At 49.6% G+C, this 17,209-nt stretch overlaps 1 protein-coding gene across 1 annotated transcript in view; it reads right to left on the bottom strand.

Annotated features, from left to right (window-relative positions):
• The window catches only part of EPAS1 (endothelial PAS domain protein 1), a 90,192-nt gene extending 82,684 nt beyond the window's left edge, over nt 1–7,508 (bottom strand). The window contains exon 1 of the mRNA XM_021925252.2: nt 6,954–7,508. Within this exon, the coding sequence (XP_021780944.1) occupies nt 6,954–6,979 (26 nt within the window). The 5' untranslated portion in view covers nt 6,980–7,508. The remainder of the gene's footprint in view (nt 1–6,953) is intronic.
• Nucleotides 7,509–17,209: the final 9,701 nt, after the last annotated feature.

Raw genomic sequence — 17,209 nt, 5'->3', positions numbered from 1 at the left:
AAATTCCAGGAGTTCCATGTTGGCCTTTCAGATCTTCCATCCCTACCTGCTTGTGAGGTTTGACGCAAGTGATAAATCACAAAAACAAAAGTAATTATAATAATTATAAGGAAAACAACAAAGGCAGTTATCATTTATAGAGCACTTATTGTGAGTCAGAAGCGGTATTACATACTTTATAGATATCTTCAGTAAGGGAAGGATATATGGAACACCCATTGAGAGTATAGACTCTGGGGACCTCCTTTACTCAGATTGAATGCAGCTCTGCCCATGCTACCTATATGACCTTGGGCAGTTAACCTTTCTAGACTTCAGCTTTCCCATCAATGAAGTGGGGATAATAACAGGGCTTATCTCACAGGATTATTAATCCACATAAAGTTCTGAGGAGGGCACTGGCACAAATAAGACTGTCAGTTTTTTGTTTTGTCCTGATGCAAAATACAATTTCTTTCTTTTTTTCTTTTTAAGACAGAGTTTCGCGTCACCCAGGCTGGAGCGCAGTGGCGTGATCTCGGCTCACTGCAACCTCCGCCTCCCGGGTTCATGTCATTCTCCTGCCTCAGCCTCCCAAGTAGCTGGGACTACAGGTGCCCACCACCACGCCCAGCTAATTTTTTGTATTTTTAGTAGAGACAGGGTTTCACCGTGTTAGCCAGGATGGTCTTGATCTCCTGACCTCGTGATCTGCCCGCCCTGGCCTCCCAAAGTGCCGGGATTACAGATGTGAGCCACCGCGCCCAGCTGCAAAATATAATTTCTATTAAGAACACATACATTCCTAGTACATGAAGGTCCTCCAAATAACTGTTTGAGGATGATGGAATATTTGACAATAAATTTGTTTTCACAGTCATTTTTCAGAAGCATTAACAAAATGAATCATACTAGTATTTACCCTGTGCAGGGCACTCAGCTTCCCGTCCTTCCAAGACTGAGGGCAGACACGTAGGTGGACAGACACGCCAGCCAGGGACAGGGAAGATTAAGCGGCACCTCAGAACCTTTACTAGATACACCATCCTCCTCCCCGTTCTCCACCACAGGGAGCAGCAATGGCAGTGAAACACAAGAACTGCCTGGGATCTGAATAGAAAGATTCTGAAACATAAGGCAGTCACCAAATCAGGCATCCGAGAGCAAGGGCTTGCCTTTTCCCTAGCCTAGAACCTTCGAAAGGCTACTGAGAGCTGAACAGACTTCCTTCAGAACAAGTTGCTTCTATACACAATGCCTTGCACACAGTTTCAGAGATGTACACGCCAGCCTCTGAAACCCATTCACAAAGCCTGGTTAAGAAGCTCCCTCTGCCTTCTTGGCCTTCCTGGAGTCATAGCTGTCTCCACTGATATTCTCGGGGGAACAGAAATTACTACCCATGTCATCTGTGGACCCCCGCCAGCTCCCTCTCCATGTCCCCACCCAAAGCAAGTGTGTAAAGAACAGGAAACATTCCATTTCAGGGGCCTTTCTGTGTATGGGGTCGAAGTACACGAAAAGGAATACATCACAGGGAGCCCTGTGTGTTTTCTTTCTTCTCATTATCCCCCAAACACTGCCTTCTCCCATTTGACCTTCCTTCTGAGCCAGTCTTTAAGCTGGTGATCAGCACCTACCCTGTGTGGTTCCAGGGACACTAGGAACAAATTTCTCCACCTCTAAATACATATAATACTCTTAAATAATTGTGTGTGCTTATGTGTGTGGGGGGGCGGGGGGGGTGGTTATTACCTGAAATGCTACTCAGAGCTTATCTTTTGCTTCAAAATAATAGATTTCTACAGAAAAGCATGTAGGCTGTCAGCTCTTTATATTCTTTCTTTCTCTCTCTCTCTTTCTTTCTTTAATTGTCTTGCTCTGTCACCCACGCTGGAGTGCAGTGGTGTGATCTTGGCTCATGGCAACCTCTGCCTCCTGGGTTCAGGCAATTCTCCTGCCTCAGCCTCTTGAGCAGCTGGGACTACAGGCACGTGCCACCACGCCTGGCTAATTTTTTATATTTTTAGTAGAGATGGGGTTTCACCATATTGGCCAGGCTGGTCTCAAACTCCTGACCTCGTGATCCGCCTGCCTCGGCCTCTCAAAGTGCTGGGATTACAGGCATGAGCCACGGCACCCAACCCCTTATATTTTCACTTAAGCTTCCTTGTATCTCCTTTTTTTTTTTTTTTTTTCTAATCAGACTAAGCAACTTGATAACCAGGACCATATCCCCTATTTTTTAGTATTCTCTTCAGCATTTTAGCCAGATTAGGAGTAGGTGTTCAATACAAGTTTGTTGTCTTATGGATTATATCTTAGGGAGAGTATCAGAGCTGGTGTACATCATGTGAACAGGCAGCATGGTATTGGTGGGGAGGGTGGTGGAAATATAGAGTACTAGAGCCCCAGGAGCCAATATTGCTAACTTGACAATATTGGTAAAAGACCTGTTATGAACTACCAGCGATGGTCAGTACTGAAAGCAAACGGGAAGATTCATCAGGCTAAAATGAAAAGGGAAACTAGCAGGTTGGCATAGGGCAGAACCAGGGAAAACAAAACAAAACCCCCAAAAAACTACTAGATAGATTTCCTGAAAAGTGGAAAAGCCTAAATCTCAAGACAATTAATGACAGCAAGTATTTTCAAATGAGTGAGCCTAAAATCCTGGAGCACTGAGAATCATCTAATTGGTTCCTTCCATTTCTAAACACTGCACTTAATACATTCCTAGAAAGTTGAGAATCACCCCCTCCCGCGCGCACGCGCGCACACACACACACGCAGACAGAGAAAGGAAGAGGGACATTCTAAGTAAATTAAACTTAGTCTCATGGTTTTCACTCCTAGTGAAAATGCCACCTCACCCAGTATGAAAATCAATCTAGCAGCTGCTTGAATGTTCTCTACCTCCCACAGCAATGTGCTCCACTGGGAGTGGTCCTTGCATTGGTTTTGTTTAATGAGGTCTACCTATACAAGTAGATTTTTTCTAACTAAAACAGTGAATTCATACTTTCCAAAGTTTACAGACACTGGGAACAGCATCAATTCCAACTCTGCTTCTTCTTTTTTTTTCTTCCCCGCAAGAAGCAAACAGAATCACTTCTACTGCAGCCTAAAGGTGTTGATTAATTATCTGGAAAAGCAAATCTCCTTTCTATAAGGTTCAGTGGTTTGAGAGTTGTGATGGGGAGAGCACTCCTTTGGAAATCATCCTCACTATCTAGAGATATTTCTGGGCTGGGGTACTCGCCTGTGAACAATAGGAACATACATACTTAATTGAAAGTAATAAACCAGGATTCTGACTTTTTTTTTTCCTTTCAGACAGAATTTCACTCTGTTGCCCAGGCTGGAGTGCAGTGGTATCTCAGCTCACTGCAGCCTCCGCCTCCCGGGTTCAAGCAATTCTCCTGCCTCAGCCTCCAGAGTAGCTGGGATTACAGGCACCCACCACCACACCCAGCTAATTTTTTGTGTGTTTTTAATAGAGATGGGGTTTCACCATGTTGACCAGACTGGCCTTGAACTCCTGACCTCAGGTGATCCGCCACCTCGGCCTCCCAAAGTACTGGGATTACAGGCGTGAGCCACCACTACCAGCCCTGACTCTTATCAGCACTAATTTTCCTTATGACTGGAGAAGTCTTTTAACCTCTCTGGGCATCAGTCTCCTTATTCAGAAAGAGAAAAGTCTGACTAGATGGTTTCCATGGTCTCTTATAAAATATTTCTAGGCTCCCTATAAGCACCACTGAAAAAACTTGAAATGATGGCATTCTTTTGAACTTCATGAAAGCTGTATGAATTAAAACTTAAATACTCAAGCCAACAATGTGTTACATCAATTCTGTATCATCCTGCACTACTCGTAATACAATGGAAACATATCAAGTGTTGAGGGAATATTTATTTGAAATATGTTTAAATTGAGAGAAATTGTCCAACAATATTTTTTCCCTTCAGAGTTGGAATAATGATGGAGTTTGATTTGATTTTAGGAAAGGAACAACTAAGTCCAGCTGTCAGAAAGAGGGGAGAGAGCTTGAAAACTTCTGATCCAGGTGTCTCCAATTCCCTTTCCATGCTAGACCTGTACTGAGCACTACTGTAGAGGCACTCCGGGGAGGTGTCTGGACCTAGGTCTGGCTTTGGGACGGGACTTTGATCCCTGATTATCCAAGGATCTCATTTACATTTGCCTGAACCACTCCCCAAACGCCATGCACCCCAGAATTTCCACATTTTTTCCCAGTGAAAGGACTTGGGCATTCCTAATAGATGCATGCACAAAAAGGTGAAAGTGCAGTACCCCCACCCACCAGGCTTCAGTTTCTGACATTTGTGATGTCATCGCAAATGCCCACTACCACCAAAACTGGTACTATCGAGGCCAGCCAGCCAACTACCGTTTAGAAAGCAAACTCTGTTATTATTAAACATTAACATATTTATCGACGCGTTAACATTTTGGGACACAATCATCTGCCCACTTTTTGAGGGGCCGTTGTTAGAAGGAATATTCCAAATGTTCTGCCCACATTGCATTTGGGGGAAGAAATTGCTCTGCTAAACCAAAGAAACACAAAATGTAAGAACTAGTGGGCAGAATCATCAGCCGAGAGCCCCCTCACCGTCACATCGCCCTTGTGAGGCACTCAGGAAAGCTACAGCACCCACTTACATAACAACACCAACTTTCAATGCATTGGTTCACATATTTTAATTACATCTTAGTCGCTAAAGAAGCTGTAGCCAGCAAACAGACCCAGGCAGGAAAAGTAAATGAGTCTCAAAATGGTTAGTCCAACAGGAATTGGACAGCCCCTTAAGGGGCTCTAGATGGTGAAGGACACGCTGTTTGCCCTGCCATTCTGCAGCACAAAAATCCAGGCAGGTCGAAGAGGGCGGACACCCTGGCGTGGCCACCAGCCCAGAGCCGCAGCTCACACAGCGGCTTCCAAGAAGTTTCGCAGGCAGTCCCGACAGTGGTTCTTAAAGCGGCCGCCCTCGCCAATAATTGGGAGTCAACGTTCTTCCCGCTCCCATTCCTGCTCCTTCTCTCTCTCCAACAGCCCGCTAACGAAGCAGGTACTGTAGCCAGGTGTGTCGAAATCATTTTTCCCCTGCTCCCAAGTTTCTCGGTATATACGGTACAAAACTGCACAAAACCCGGCGCTAAGGCGCGCAGGAGGAGCTGACACTTCACACATTTGTCAAGATTACTATCAGGCCCCACCTTGGCGATTGGCACATTCCCGATAGGCTTCCCAGTTGTAAAATACACAAGTTCCCTCGCCGGCTCCGGACCCGAGAGCGCCTGCAGAGGAGCTGTCTATAATTTTGCTTTTCGATGGTTCAGTCATTATTAGCATTATAACTGGTTTTCACAAAACGCTCTGGAATCTTAGAGTCTTTTCCTTGTTCTGCTGCCTTCAAAAGACACGGAACCCCAGGACGGCTCCGAGGGCCCTGGGGATGTGCCGGCTGCAGTCTCAAGGCTCCCTCACTTGTCTTGGGTGTGAGGGCGCGACGGTGACGCGAAAGGGGGGACTGCGGCCAGGAAAGGGGAGCAGGACCCAGTCCCCTCCCCTAGCGATCCCGCAATGAAGGGCCCGGGCGCCGAGCCAGGACAGGCGCGATTCGCTCCCGTTTATCAAATCCTTATCGGTGCCCCGAGGTGGGAACCGCCGCTTTCGACAGGAGGATACAAGGTTTCTGGCTCCAGTCCCGTAGTGGAAGTTGGAACAAGAGCAAATCAACCTCGGCAGTGAGCCCTCCCGGCCAGTCACCTCCCTTCCTTCGCAGGTGGGCCCTCCTCATCCTCGCACCTCTTCACTACCGCCCTGCCGCTGGTTTCCTGCGGCTCAGGCGGTTCAGCCGGCCGCGCGTTGGATTCCAGCTTCCCGCAGCATAGCCTCGCCAAGCCGCGGCCGAGCGCGGGGCTGGAAGCTCCAGGCCACTGGGGCCGCAGGGGTGGAGACAGGAGGAGAAAGGGGACAGGCGGCGAGCCGCACACATATGCAGAAGATGAGGCCCTACCTGCTTCTGCCCGGCCGCGAAGAGGGCTCGAACCCTCGCTCGGGTAGCGCCAGGCCCGGCTGGACTGGGAGCGGCCGGGAGAGGGCGAGAGGGCAGCAAGAGTTGGCCGGAGTTGCCTCTCACCCAGTGCCGAGAGGTTCGCGAGAGCAGGCGGGCAGATCGTGGCTGCCCTTCCCTGTCCTCTTAGGAGACAGACACCCGGACCTGCCAGGGACGTCCAGTGTTGCTGTCCGCTCCCTACACACCGAACCACCTGCCCCCGCAGGGCAATCCAGGTCACTCACTACCTACTCTCCCCAGAGTTAAGGTGCGGCACGAGGGAAGTGGGTTCTCCAACCTCCGGTGGGGTGTGGAGCCGGGCAGCGGGGCGCTCTGAAGGGTCCGGGCTCTTCGGTGGGATCCTGTCCCTGAGCCGCTCTCCGCCTCCCGCCCCCCTTGCCCATTTGGGCCACGGCGCGGGCGTAGGAGCGCTTTGGAAGGACCCCGGGAATCCAGAGAAAAATAGAGACGTGGATGCTGCCCCAACATGAGAGACCAGAGAAAGTCGAGGACATGCACCCACAAACATTTCCAAGCGCCAGTGGCCACGGTAATCTGGTGCAGGGTGGCTGGGAGATTTTCAAAGGCACCGCGGAAGCACCTCCTACCTCCAGGCCATCTCCCTCGGCCTCCTGGCCTCGCTGCGCGCGCGGATCCCCGACTCCTCCGAGCCACAGAAGTCTCCACTGCAAAGCTGCTGCTCCGCGCCCCCAAACCGGGCACATGCTCTTCCCCTCACAGCCCTCCAAACCGAGCCTCGAGTTCCGAACACCTCTCCGCACTCTTCTCCCAAACACTCTCGGTCGCGCCTGCCCAGCGCAGCCCGGCACCGGCCTCTGACCGGCCCCTGACCGGCCCCCTGGTCGGCCCGGACGCCCGCTTACCTTTTCTTCTCCTTGTCAGCTGTCATTGTCGCTGTGGCCCTTTGAGACGTTCAGACGCCGAGCACCTGGGCTTCCTGGCGGGTGGGGAGCTGTGGCCCTCGTCCGCTCCCGGCGGCCCGGGCGGGTGGTGAAGGTCCGAGGTGCGCGCAGGTCCCGAGCGCCCCGCGCAGTCAGGTGGAAGGTGGCGCGCGGCGGGCTAGGTGCGGGGGTAGGGGTGGAGAAAGGTGACGGGGAGGAACCTGCGAGCGGAGGCGGGGTCCGGGGAAGGAGTGGGTGGAGGCTGTCAGACCCGAAAAAAGGACGGCGAGAAGGGAACCCAAGTTCCTTTTTCCCTGCAAAAAGAGTCACTTTTCTGAGTTTTCAAGGAAAAAAAAAAAGTGGCTCGAATGCTGGGAGTCGGAAGGAGTCGGAGGCTGGGCTGAGCTGACCATACAGTCTCAGGACACTGCCGAGGATTGTACGGCCGCCTCAGTAGCGCTGGGGCGGGAGAGCGGCGGGCGCCGGAGCTGTGTGGCGGGCCGCTCGCGAGTGTAAGGCTCCCGCGGCCGCCAGCCCACTTTAAAAACTCCGTCGGCCGGCTCAGGGCGGGCACTGGGCGGGCGCGGAGGGCGGGGGGCGGGCACCGGCGCGGGGGTGGGGGCGGGCACGCGCCGGCAGGCCCCGCCCGCGCCGCGCTCCGGGCAGCTCACTGCGTCCTGGCCAATGGGGAGGCGCGGCCGCAGCCTCTGCCCTGACCCCGGCCCGCCCCCTGCCCCCGCGCTGCGCCCCGCCTCCTGCCTCCGCACTTCCAGGACTTGTTTATGAGGTCGTCTGGGCGGCGGGTAGTGGGGTGGGACTCCGCGTCAGGGAGACGCGGCCTGCACGGGGCTGAGGGGCGGCCGGGAGCCGGGCTCCAGGATTGCTGCCGGGGGCGGCAGTTCCGCCACAGCGTCGTTGTCCTCCTACCGGCGCTGTGCCCTTGGAACGAGGGCAGGACCGCGGGCAGCGCCCGGCCGGCGCGGAGCCCCTCCACGCTGCTGCGCTCCCGCGTCCCTGGCCCCGTGACGTGGGCCTCGGGCCAGGTGGGGATGATTTCTCGGCCCCTAGCGGCTGCGTTTCGGGCGTGGGCGATGCGCCCTTTTCGGTGGGACGCAGCTGAATTGACTGTCTGGGAGAAACAGCGCAAGGAAATTGATCTAGGGATCAATTGATCTAGGCTGCGCCTGCCCTTCCTTCCCTCTCCCAGTACAGTGGTTGCTTACGGGCTTGTGCTAGGCGATTTGGTTTTGACGGGGATGCGGGAGAGGAGGCCCTTTGAGCCGCCCGACCTTCTGTCCCTGCTCTCGGCACCCCGCCGCTCCTGCGCGGGCCGGGGCGAGTTCAGAATTGGAGAAGTCAGTCTGGTTCCCCAGTGTGATCTTGGAGTGACAGAGTTGGCCATGTGCCCTCAAGTCACTGCATCTCAGGCCTGCCCTCTCTATCGCCAGGGTCGATTGAAGTCCTGGGGAACGCAAAGGCTACAGGTGTTGGAAATTCGTAGATTTAAGGCTTATGCAGGCAACGGTTAGCGCTCAGGGATTTTCCAGCAGCGCTTTTGACGCTGCCTTCAATCTCCGGGCCCAGTGCTCCCCTCCCCCGCGCTGAGCTGTCTCCCACTCGCTACTGGCGATGGGGAAGGGACATCTGGAGAGAGGACAGGGGACGCCCTTAGTTTTTGAAGCCTGTGGAAGGACCCATGAGTTTCACAGGTGTAACTTGAAGGGAAAGCGAGGGCCAGAGAACTGGTCTGTATCTCTCCCTTTAACCTCTTGCCACATTTTATACTAGAACAATCTACGTAAACGATTTGAAGAGAAGGGTAGGTTTCAGTGCCCCAACAAAAATGAACGCGTATTTTCCCCGTGTACACAGAAAGGGTTGGGGGAGATACTTTTCAGGAACCTGGAGAAGGCAAAGTGGGGACAGGGGAAAACGGACGAAGAATTGGGAAATACTTTTTTTTTTTTTTTTTTTGAGACTGAGTCTCGCTCTGTCTCTGTCCCCCAGGCTGGAGTGCAGTGGCTGGATCTCGACTAACTGCAACCTCCGCTTCCCGCGATTCTTGTGGCTCAGCCTCCAGAGTAGCTGAAATTAAAGGCGCCCACCACCACCACCAGCTAATTTTTGCATTTTTAGTAGAAACGGGAGTTTTACCATGTTGGCCAGGCTAGTCTCAAACTCCTGACCTCAAGTGATCTGCTCGCCTTGGCCTCCCAAAGTATTGGGATTACAGGCGTGAGTCACTGTGACCGGCCGGGAAGTAGACGTAGTTTGTCATTTTCTCAGATCTCGGGGCCACGGAGCACCTATACAGGTTGATAGTCAACGAATTCAAAGATTGCAAATTGCTCTCTAGTGAACTATTTCATGGGGCTGGTGGGTTTCAGGAATGGGGTGATTTCGTACTGGGCTTCTCCAGCCAGCCATTTCTAGTGGACACATTTATGTATTTTAATGAATTCAAATTGGTAGACAGTTCTCCCTTAACCATAAGCTTATTTCCCTTACTTGGGACTAGGCTGTGGGAAAAGGGCACCTTGGTGGCTTCCAGGTGCCTACAGTAGTTCACCACAGCAGCCTCTTCATCCTGGACTGTGCTTGACAGATTAAGGCAATACCTCCAACGCATAGAGAACATAACTTTTTAGATCTTGTTTTGAAAGAGGAAAGGCAAGGAGGGATCACTCAAGACCACATCAACCTAAGAAGATGTGGACACTTGGGGGGAACAACACACACTGGGGCCTGTCAGAGGGTGAGGGGTGGGAGGAGGGAGAGCATCAGGAAGAATAGCTAATGGATGCTGGGCTTAATACCCAGGTGATGGGATGATCTGTGCAGCAGACCACCGTGGCACACATTTACCTGTGTAACAAACCTGCACATCCTGCACATGTACCCCTGAACTTAAAGGTTGGAAATTTCGTCAACCATATTATATAGCTCCTTCCTCTTGGCCAGACTGCACCCTGTAAGTGAAAGCTCCCCAAGCTAAGGCAAACAGCTGGCACTGAGTCTGGGATTTTTTTTTTTTTTTTCTTTAGACAGTCTCACTCTGTTACCCAGGCTGGATTACAGTGGCACAATCTTGGCTCGCTGCAACCTCCACCTCCCGGGTTCAAGCTATTCTCGTGCCTCAGCCTCCCAAGTAGCCGGGACTATAGATGTGCACCACCACACCCGGCTAATTTTTGTATTTTTAGTAGAGATGGAGTTTTGCCATGTTGGCCAGCCTGGTCTCGAACTCCTGGCCTCATGTGATCCACCCACCTCGGCTTCCCAAAGTGCTGGGATTATACGCATGAGCCACTGTGCCTTACCAAGTCTAGGATTTTGGCAGTGTCTGAGATTCACCAAAAACTGTATATAAATTCTCAAAAGCTCTTGCTTAGAGCAGAGCTAGGTGGCCTAAGATTTCTTCCAGGACTCAGCTCAATAACCTTTGCAGGAAGGAGCTGAGAGTGTAAACCAGATGCAGGCTGTGGCTAGGGTACATCCAATTTTACTTTTTAGAGCCCGTAGAGAACTAAAGGAGAAAAACTTTGAAAGGTGATGCTGGGGGAGGGAGTGGGGGATGGGGAGCTGGGTCACCGGATTTAGAGGGGTGTCTTTAGAGACACTGATGTTTTGGCCACAGAGGGCAGCAGAGGACACCAGTAAGCAAAGCTTCCAAGCTGCTTAAAATAGGAGCAAACTGCCCACCTCCCAGCAAATCTCCCTACCTGCCCCCCAGCTCTGGATTGGATGGTTTGGGAACAAAAGCTGTGGCACCAGTGAAACACGTATTTGTTTTGACAAGGGACAAATCTGGTTCTCTTGCTTCCTCTCTTCTTTGTAGGGTGTGCCCTCAGGAGGATGGGATAGAATAAAGTGTGAACTTACAAACCTGGCAGAGAGCAAGCACCTGGGATGCAGTGGGCTGGTGGAAGAAAGATGGCCTCAGTAGTCCCATCGAAGTAACAGTATGTTCCAGGATGCAGTTGGAAATTAGGTTGGAATGGGTAGGATCTAACAGGAAGAGCTCTTGGAAGGATGGGCTATCTCATTAGTACCTTACAACTTCCAATGCATTGTCACATGTTGGAGATGGGACCAGGGTGAGGCAAGAGAGGCCTTGCAAGTACACTGGCCTCTGTCCTGCCACATGCGTTATCTCACGTAATACCCATCTGACCCTTGTCTGTCTATTTCATTGGTTTGGGGTGGAGAGAGCAGGGGAGGTAGGGAGCAGAGATGGGAGAGAGGACAAGCTGGCAGAGGCTCCTCCTTTATGAAAAGCCTTGCCTGAGTCACTCCTTCCCTCGCACTTGCATGTTACTCCATCCAAATGAAACCAGCCCCTTTTGTGACTTTACAAAATCTATCCTCACACTCCCTGTCACTGAACTCCAGGTCCAGAAAACTCTGCCCCCTGTGTTTGGCTTTAGGCCAATGTTGTGAGATATTCCACACAGACATGTGCTGTATCGTTTTTTAAATGTTGTGACTTTTGACCCCACAAATCTAGAATTTGTCATCTTTCAAAAAGAGTTCTGTGATTTTTTTTTTTTTGAGGCAAGAGTCAAACTTTTTTTCCCACTTGAATTCCTAAGTACTTACTGGTATGAAGGATGCAGTTTTAAAGAACCCCAGCTTCTCCATTCCTCACGCCTGTATATTGATGACTTGGAGACTAACACCTTCCATTCCTAGGCTTAGGGATGAAGTTTTGCCTATGAAGGGGCTTGTGCATTTATAAATGTCATTCAACCAATGGTAAAGGAGTCATTGGTCCAGGGCCAATGTGCTCTGCCGCCTCCGGCCACAGCATAAGACATCAGTCTGTGGAAGAGAGCACTGGTGGTTTCCTTCCCTCCAAGAGAACATAGTTCAGTTGGGTACACACTGCATTTCCCAGATTTTGAATACACATTTTTTAAGGCTTCCAAAATCAGGTATCTTTTGACATGGTAATTCCTTTTCCTCCCCCAATTTTTAAATTGGTAAATATATACAATTGATATGCTCTTAAAATTGTTTAATGTGAAACTTGAGAGCAAAATCTTATAGCCTAAACAATAGGAGTGGTAAGAATTTAGTGGTGGTGAACAACCAGAAAATCTGGAGTCCCAGCCACGTCCACTGCTAGGACCTGGAGAAGCCTAGCCTGGACTGGCCCAGCTGCCGGGCTAATGAGTGTGACCTCTGAGGTGATAAAATAACACCCATGTGGAAGGAATGGCCGATAAGAAGGACATGCCAGCCCCACCTTAGAAAAAGGCATGAGTAGAAATGAAGGTGCTGTATCGCTAAAAATGATGACATTGGGCCCCAAGCATCCAATTTTCTCTGGCACCTGGCTAAGACAGGCATAGAGGACAGGGCCGGTGGGGGCATAGTCAGAGACACCCTTCCTATCCTGTGGCATTGCTTTGGCCTGTAGCAAAATGTTAAAATGGGCCTCTTCCTACTTCAGTTTCAGCTGAGTTCCCAAGACAATCAATGCCAACTACTGCCACTTCCAAAATGTAGAACACAAGAAAGAGCTCCTTGAAAATGATTTTGCATGCCTTCTCCAGCCACTGTCCACCTCAAGGGAGTGCATGGATTGATACAGAAGAAGACTCGAAGTTGGAGTTCTAGGATTGGGTTGTCAACATTGTGGTCAGTTTTCCTCCCCATACCATGGAGAGAGGACATGCTTTGCTCCTGTCTCTTAAGTCCAGTGACTAGGGCTTACCTGAGACCACACACAGAGCTTGATATGTGTCCCTGGAGCTTGTGGAACACAGGAGACTGCCCACTGGTGAGCAGCTGCCTGAAGAAGCCTATTGTAGAGGATGTTTCCATTTGGAAGTCACTCTCTCTTGCCTATATCATGGCAAGGGAGTGTGTGGCAGGTTGAGTTTCCTGGAAGATGACTCTGAGGGGGAAGATTAATGTGAGGAAGGTTTTTTAGAGAGTGCTCTTGGGATAGCACCCAGAGGAGGAAAAGAGAAGAAGCAGGATCATAGAGAGAAGTGGACCCCCACTGCCCAGATCTGAAGCTGGGATGGCCCTTCAGAGTTGTCCCAAGACAGAGCCAAGGGACCTTTCTACCCCTGCCACAGATCGATCATTGTTTCTGGCTGACCTTGGGGAAAGGTTGTGACCTTGAGCAACAGCATCTGGGGGAATGTGTCCTTCATTCCTAAGGGGAGATCTGGGCAGTGATCACAGGGTCCAGTATGGCACATGGCATGCAGGTACCGGATGTGGAACCTGCAAGAAGAATCACCACGTAGGATCAGACACAGTGGCTCACATCTGTAATCCCAGCACTTTGGGAGGCTGAGGCAGGCAGATAACTTGAGGTCAGGAGTTCGAGACCAGCCTGGCCAACATGGTGAAACCCTGTTTCTACTAAAAATACAAAAATTAGCCAGGCGTGGTGGTGGGTGCCTGTAATCCCAGCTACTCAGGAGGCAGGAGAATCGCTTGAACCTAGGAGGCAGAGGTTGCAGTGAGTCGAATGAGTCGAGATCACGCCACTGCACTCTATCTGGGCAACAGAGACTCCACCTAAAAAAAAAAAAAAAAAAAAGAAAGAAAGAAAAGAAAAAAAAGAAAGAAAAGAATAACCACCTAGAATTTTAAAAAAATTTAGAGGTGAGGGTCTTGCTATGTTGCCCAGGCTAGAGTGCAGTGATTATTCACAGGTGTGATCATGGCACATTGTAGCCTTGAACTCCTGGGCTCAAGCACTTCTCCTGCTTCAGCCTCCCAAGTAGTCACTGTGCCCAGCAATTTTTAAGGGGACTCTGTCCACATGGGCTTCTTCAAAAAGACCTTGGCAGAAAAAGGTGGAGGTGCAACTAGAGATAGAGGCTGAAGGAGGACCATAAGTGACCAGCTGAAGGTGAGGCCCCTTTGGAGCCATGAGGACTGCAGTCCCAGGGGACCAGGAAGGTTACATGCAAGGTGACAAAGATACCAAAGAGGGAAGCACCAGCCATGGCCAGGGAAGATCAAAGAGATATTTCATCCATGCTAGAAACAAAGGAGGGAAGGAGGATGGAGGGAGGGAGAGAAGGAGGGAGAAAGGAAGGGAAGGATCAAGGGAAGAGGGAAGGAAAAAGGAAGGAAGGAAGGCAGACAGGGAGGCCTCTCCTACTCCTTGTTTTTTTCTCCCTCCTACCCTACAGGGGCCAAGATGAGGCAAGTAAGGGGATGGGGTAGAGGTGCTAGATGGGAAAATGTCTTGGCGTCCTCAATGCCTAGCAGGGCACCTGGCATAAAATGGACACTCAATAAATAATATACTAAGAATGAGGAAAATGTTTGCCCCTTTATGATTCCCAGTGACTTTGTAAGGGCCTTCTATATCTGCATCATTCTGGGGACTGAATGTGGGTCCTTCTGAAGTCATGGTGTTATAAAACAGAGATACAGGGGTGATGTCTAAAGCACACACTGACATGTCCCCAGATGCACCTGCACATACACACTTGTACATGCTCATATACCTTGCTGCTGCCAAGCTCAGAAATAGGGTTCTACACAAACCTCACTGTAAACTTTTCATTTCTCTTAAGTGCATACCTCTGTCTTTGCCGTTTGAAGAAAACCAGGGATGCAATGCTGAGAATGTGACTGTAAATACTTCAGATTTTAAACTCTGAGGATTTTCTCTTGGTTTCCTCAGAGGGTTGTAGTCTGTGGTGCATGAATCCTGGGGTTTCAAGGCCATCTGGCCCCTATGTGCTCAATGATCTACCCAGTGGAAGGAAGACGAGATACAGACATTTCAAAACCTTTAGGCAGTGGGTCTTGGCATGCCCTATCTTCTTTGTTTTTGTATTGAGACAGAGTTTCACTTTGTCTCCCAGGCTGGAGTGCAGTGGCACAATCTCCGCTCACTGCAACCTCCGTCTCCTGGGTTCAAGTGATTCTTGTGCCTCAGCCTCTTGAGTAGCAGGGATTACAGGCATGCGCCACCATACCTGGCTAACTTTTTGTATTTTTAGTAGAGACAGGATTTCACAATGTTGGCCAGGCTGGTCTCGAAATCTTGGCCTCAAGTAATCCGCCCACCTCAGCCTCCAAAGTGCTGGGATTACAGATGTGAGCTGCTGCACCCAGCCAGCATGCCCTATCTTAATTGTTAATTTTATATGATAGCAGATTAGCTCTCCTAATTACTTCCATCTTAGGCTAGATTAAAATGTTAATTTTAATTTTAATTGTTAATTTTATATGATACCAGATTAGCTCTCCTAATTACTTCCATCTTAGGCTAGATTAAAATGCATCCTGATCAGATAGTAATTTATGGTGAAGAGATGCCTTCTGGCCTAAAAACATGTCAGGGGTAAATCTCTAAGTAGATGACCTCAAGGCAGAGAGCCCAGAGTGCACTGTGTATGAAAGAATTACAGAGTGAAGTTCATGTGCCCAAGGTTTTAAAGAATAATTAAGAGCCTAATTATAAGAGTAATGAAAAGAGCCGTACACAATTCCAAGTTAGCTTTGCCTGTTAAGAGTAGAAAACTCATTTTATAAGTAATAAAATGATAGTGCTTACACAATGCAGCTTTCCAATTTCCTTTTCAAATTCCACTGTGCTTGAGGCACCATCCTCTTTGACTGCATGCATTCTGATCTTTGTTGAATAAATTTCATCTATTAATTCTTCTATTCGTTGGCCTTTATTGACTGTCCAGTCCATATGCATGGCCGTGGTGGAAACTCAGCTGAGAAAGCTGAATGACACATGGCCCTACCCTCTAAAGCTCACTCTCTCCTGTTGGAGACAGACTTCTAAACAAAACCACCATGCCTCCAAAGAGAAAACCCCATTTTTCTGGGAGCTCAGAATGGGAAATAACTCTGCCTGGGGATGGAGGTGGGAGGAAGGAGAACTTAGGGAAGGCTTCTAGAAAAGGTGACATTTTGGCTGCATCTTGAGGGGTGACCAGGAGTTTGCTAGTTAGAACAGGGAAGGAAGAGCATTCTGGGTTGAGAATTAGGACAGAGTCTTCTCTTATAATCCACAAAGCAAACGTCAGGTCATACAGGAGCAACTCAAAAGACCTTTTGCAGAGATTTAGTTATCATTGCCCATGCTAGACTATCAGCTGCTACTGACTTTGTGCAGTACTTAGACCACCTAAGTTAGTGCCCGATAGGGCATTTTGAGGATGACAGTAATGCCTGTGCTGGAGATGAATGGGATGTGACCCTCATCTTTTAGTCATGACATTCCAGCTCTCCTACCTTGGGTTTGTTCCCAATAATTAAGTGGCCATCACAGCAGTAGTGACACCAAAGCACGGTAGTGAGTATTCTTCTGCAAACTCCAGGAGCATCTGTGGAACCAAGTGCAGATGCCTTTAACCTGTGCAGCAGTTGACTCAGGTTACCAGTCACCTTCTTCAAGTTCTTCCCGAGAAGATGTATCTTTCTTGTTCAGCCCAATTTTTATAAACCTTAATGTTCTCTTAAAACTGAAATTTTGCACAGTAGCCATTAGCATCAGAGCAACATTCCCATGAGTTATGGAATCTCCTAGAGTACTTTACTCTAAGCAAAGAGCCAATTATTGCAGCCCTGAAGTTGGAGGGGACACTGATTAGTATCTGTGGCCTGGAAGTACAGATGGATGGCTGTGGAGGCCACAGCATCTTGAGGATGTTAAATGGGGTCAAAAGCAAATCCGACTCCCTTATGGCCCAACTCAGGAGTTATTCTTAGGCATAGGGAACATGAGAGAGGTCTCTAGAGTTGGGAAGAATGGACCTAGTGGGGAGTCCTTGGACCCTGCAAGTTTCCATTCAATTTCTCACCCTGGGCACTGCTCCCACCTGTTCTCTGTACCTATTCCTTCTCTTCTATTTCTCCTCTCCAATTCTTCTCTTATTTCCGCATTCCTCTTTCTCAATAAATATATCTTTTTTTTCTAGAAGTTTCTACTGAGTTTGAAGGTTTCAATGACCATGTTGATTACAGAGATAAGAAGGCTATTTCCATCGCTGTCTTTGGATGACAAACAGCAGAGGCTCCTCTCTGCAGGCCTGGCCAGACTGCTTATGAGGAGCTGGAGGGAAAGATGAATGGCTTTAAGTCACTCAGGCCAGTACCTAAGAACCCAACACTGTGCTGGGCCTTGGGGGTGGTCCTGGGGTAGCCTGAGGGTAAGGAATGCTAGAGAGGTATGGCAGAGAGAACCTGAGAGAAGGCGTTAGGACATGCAATGAAGTCCCATTTCCCACTGATTCCTA

The sequence above is a fragment of the Papio anubis genome, chromosome 14 (genome assembly GCF_008728515.1).
Source record: "Papio anubis isolate 15944 chromosome 14, Panubis1.0, whole genome shotgun sequence".
In the NCBI taxonomy this organism is placed as follows: Eukaryota; Metazoa; Chordata; class Mammalia; order Primates; family Cercopithecidae; genus Papio; species Papio anubis.
This window is presented reverse-complemented; position numbering and strand designations above follow the sequence as displayed.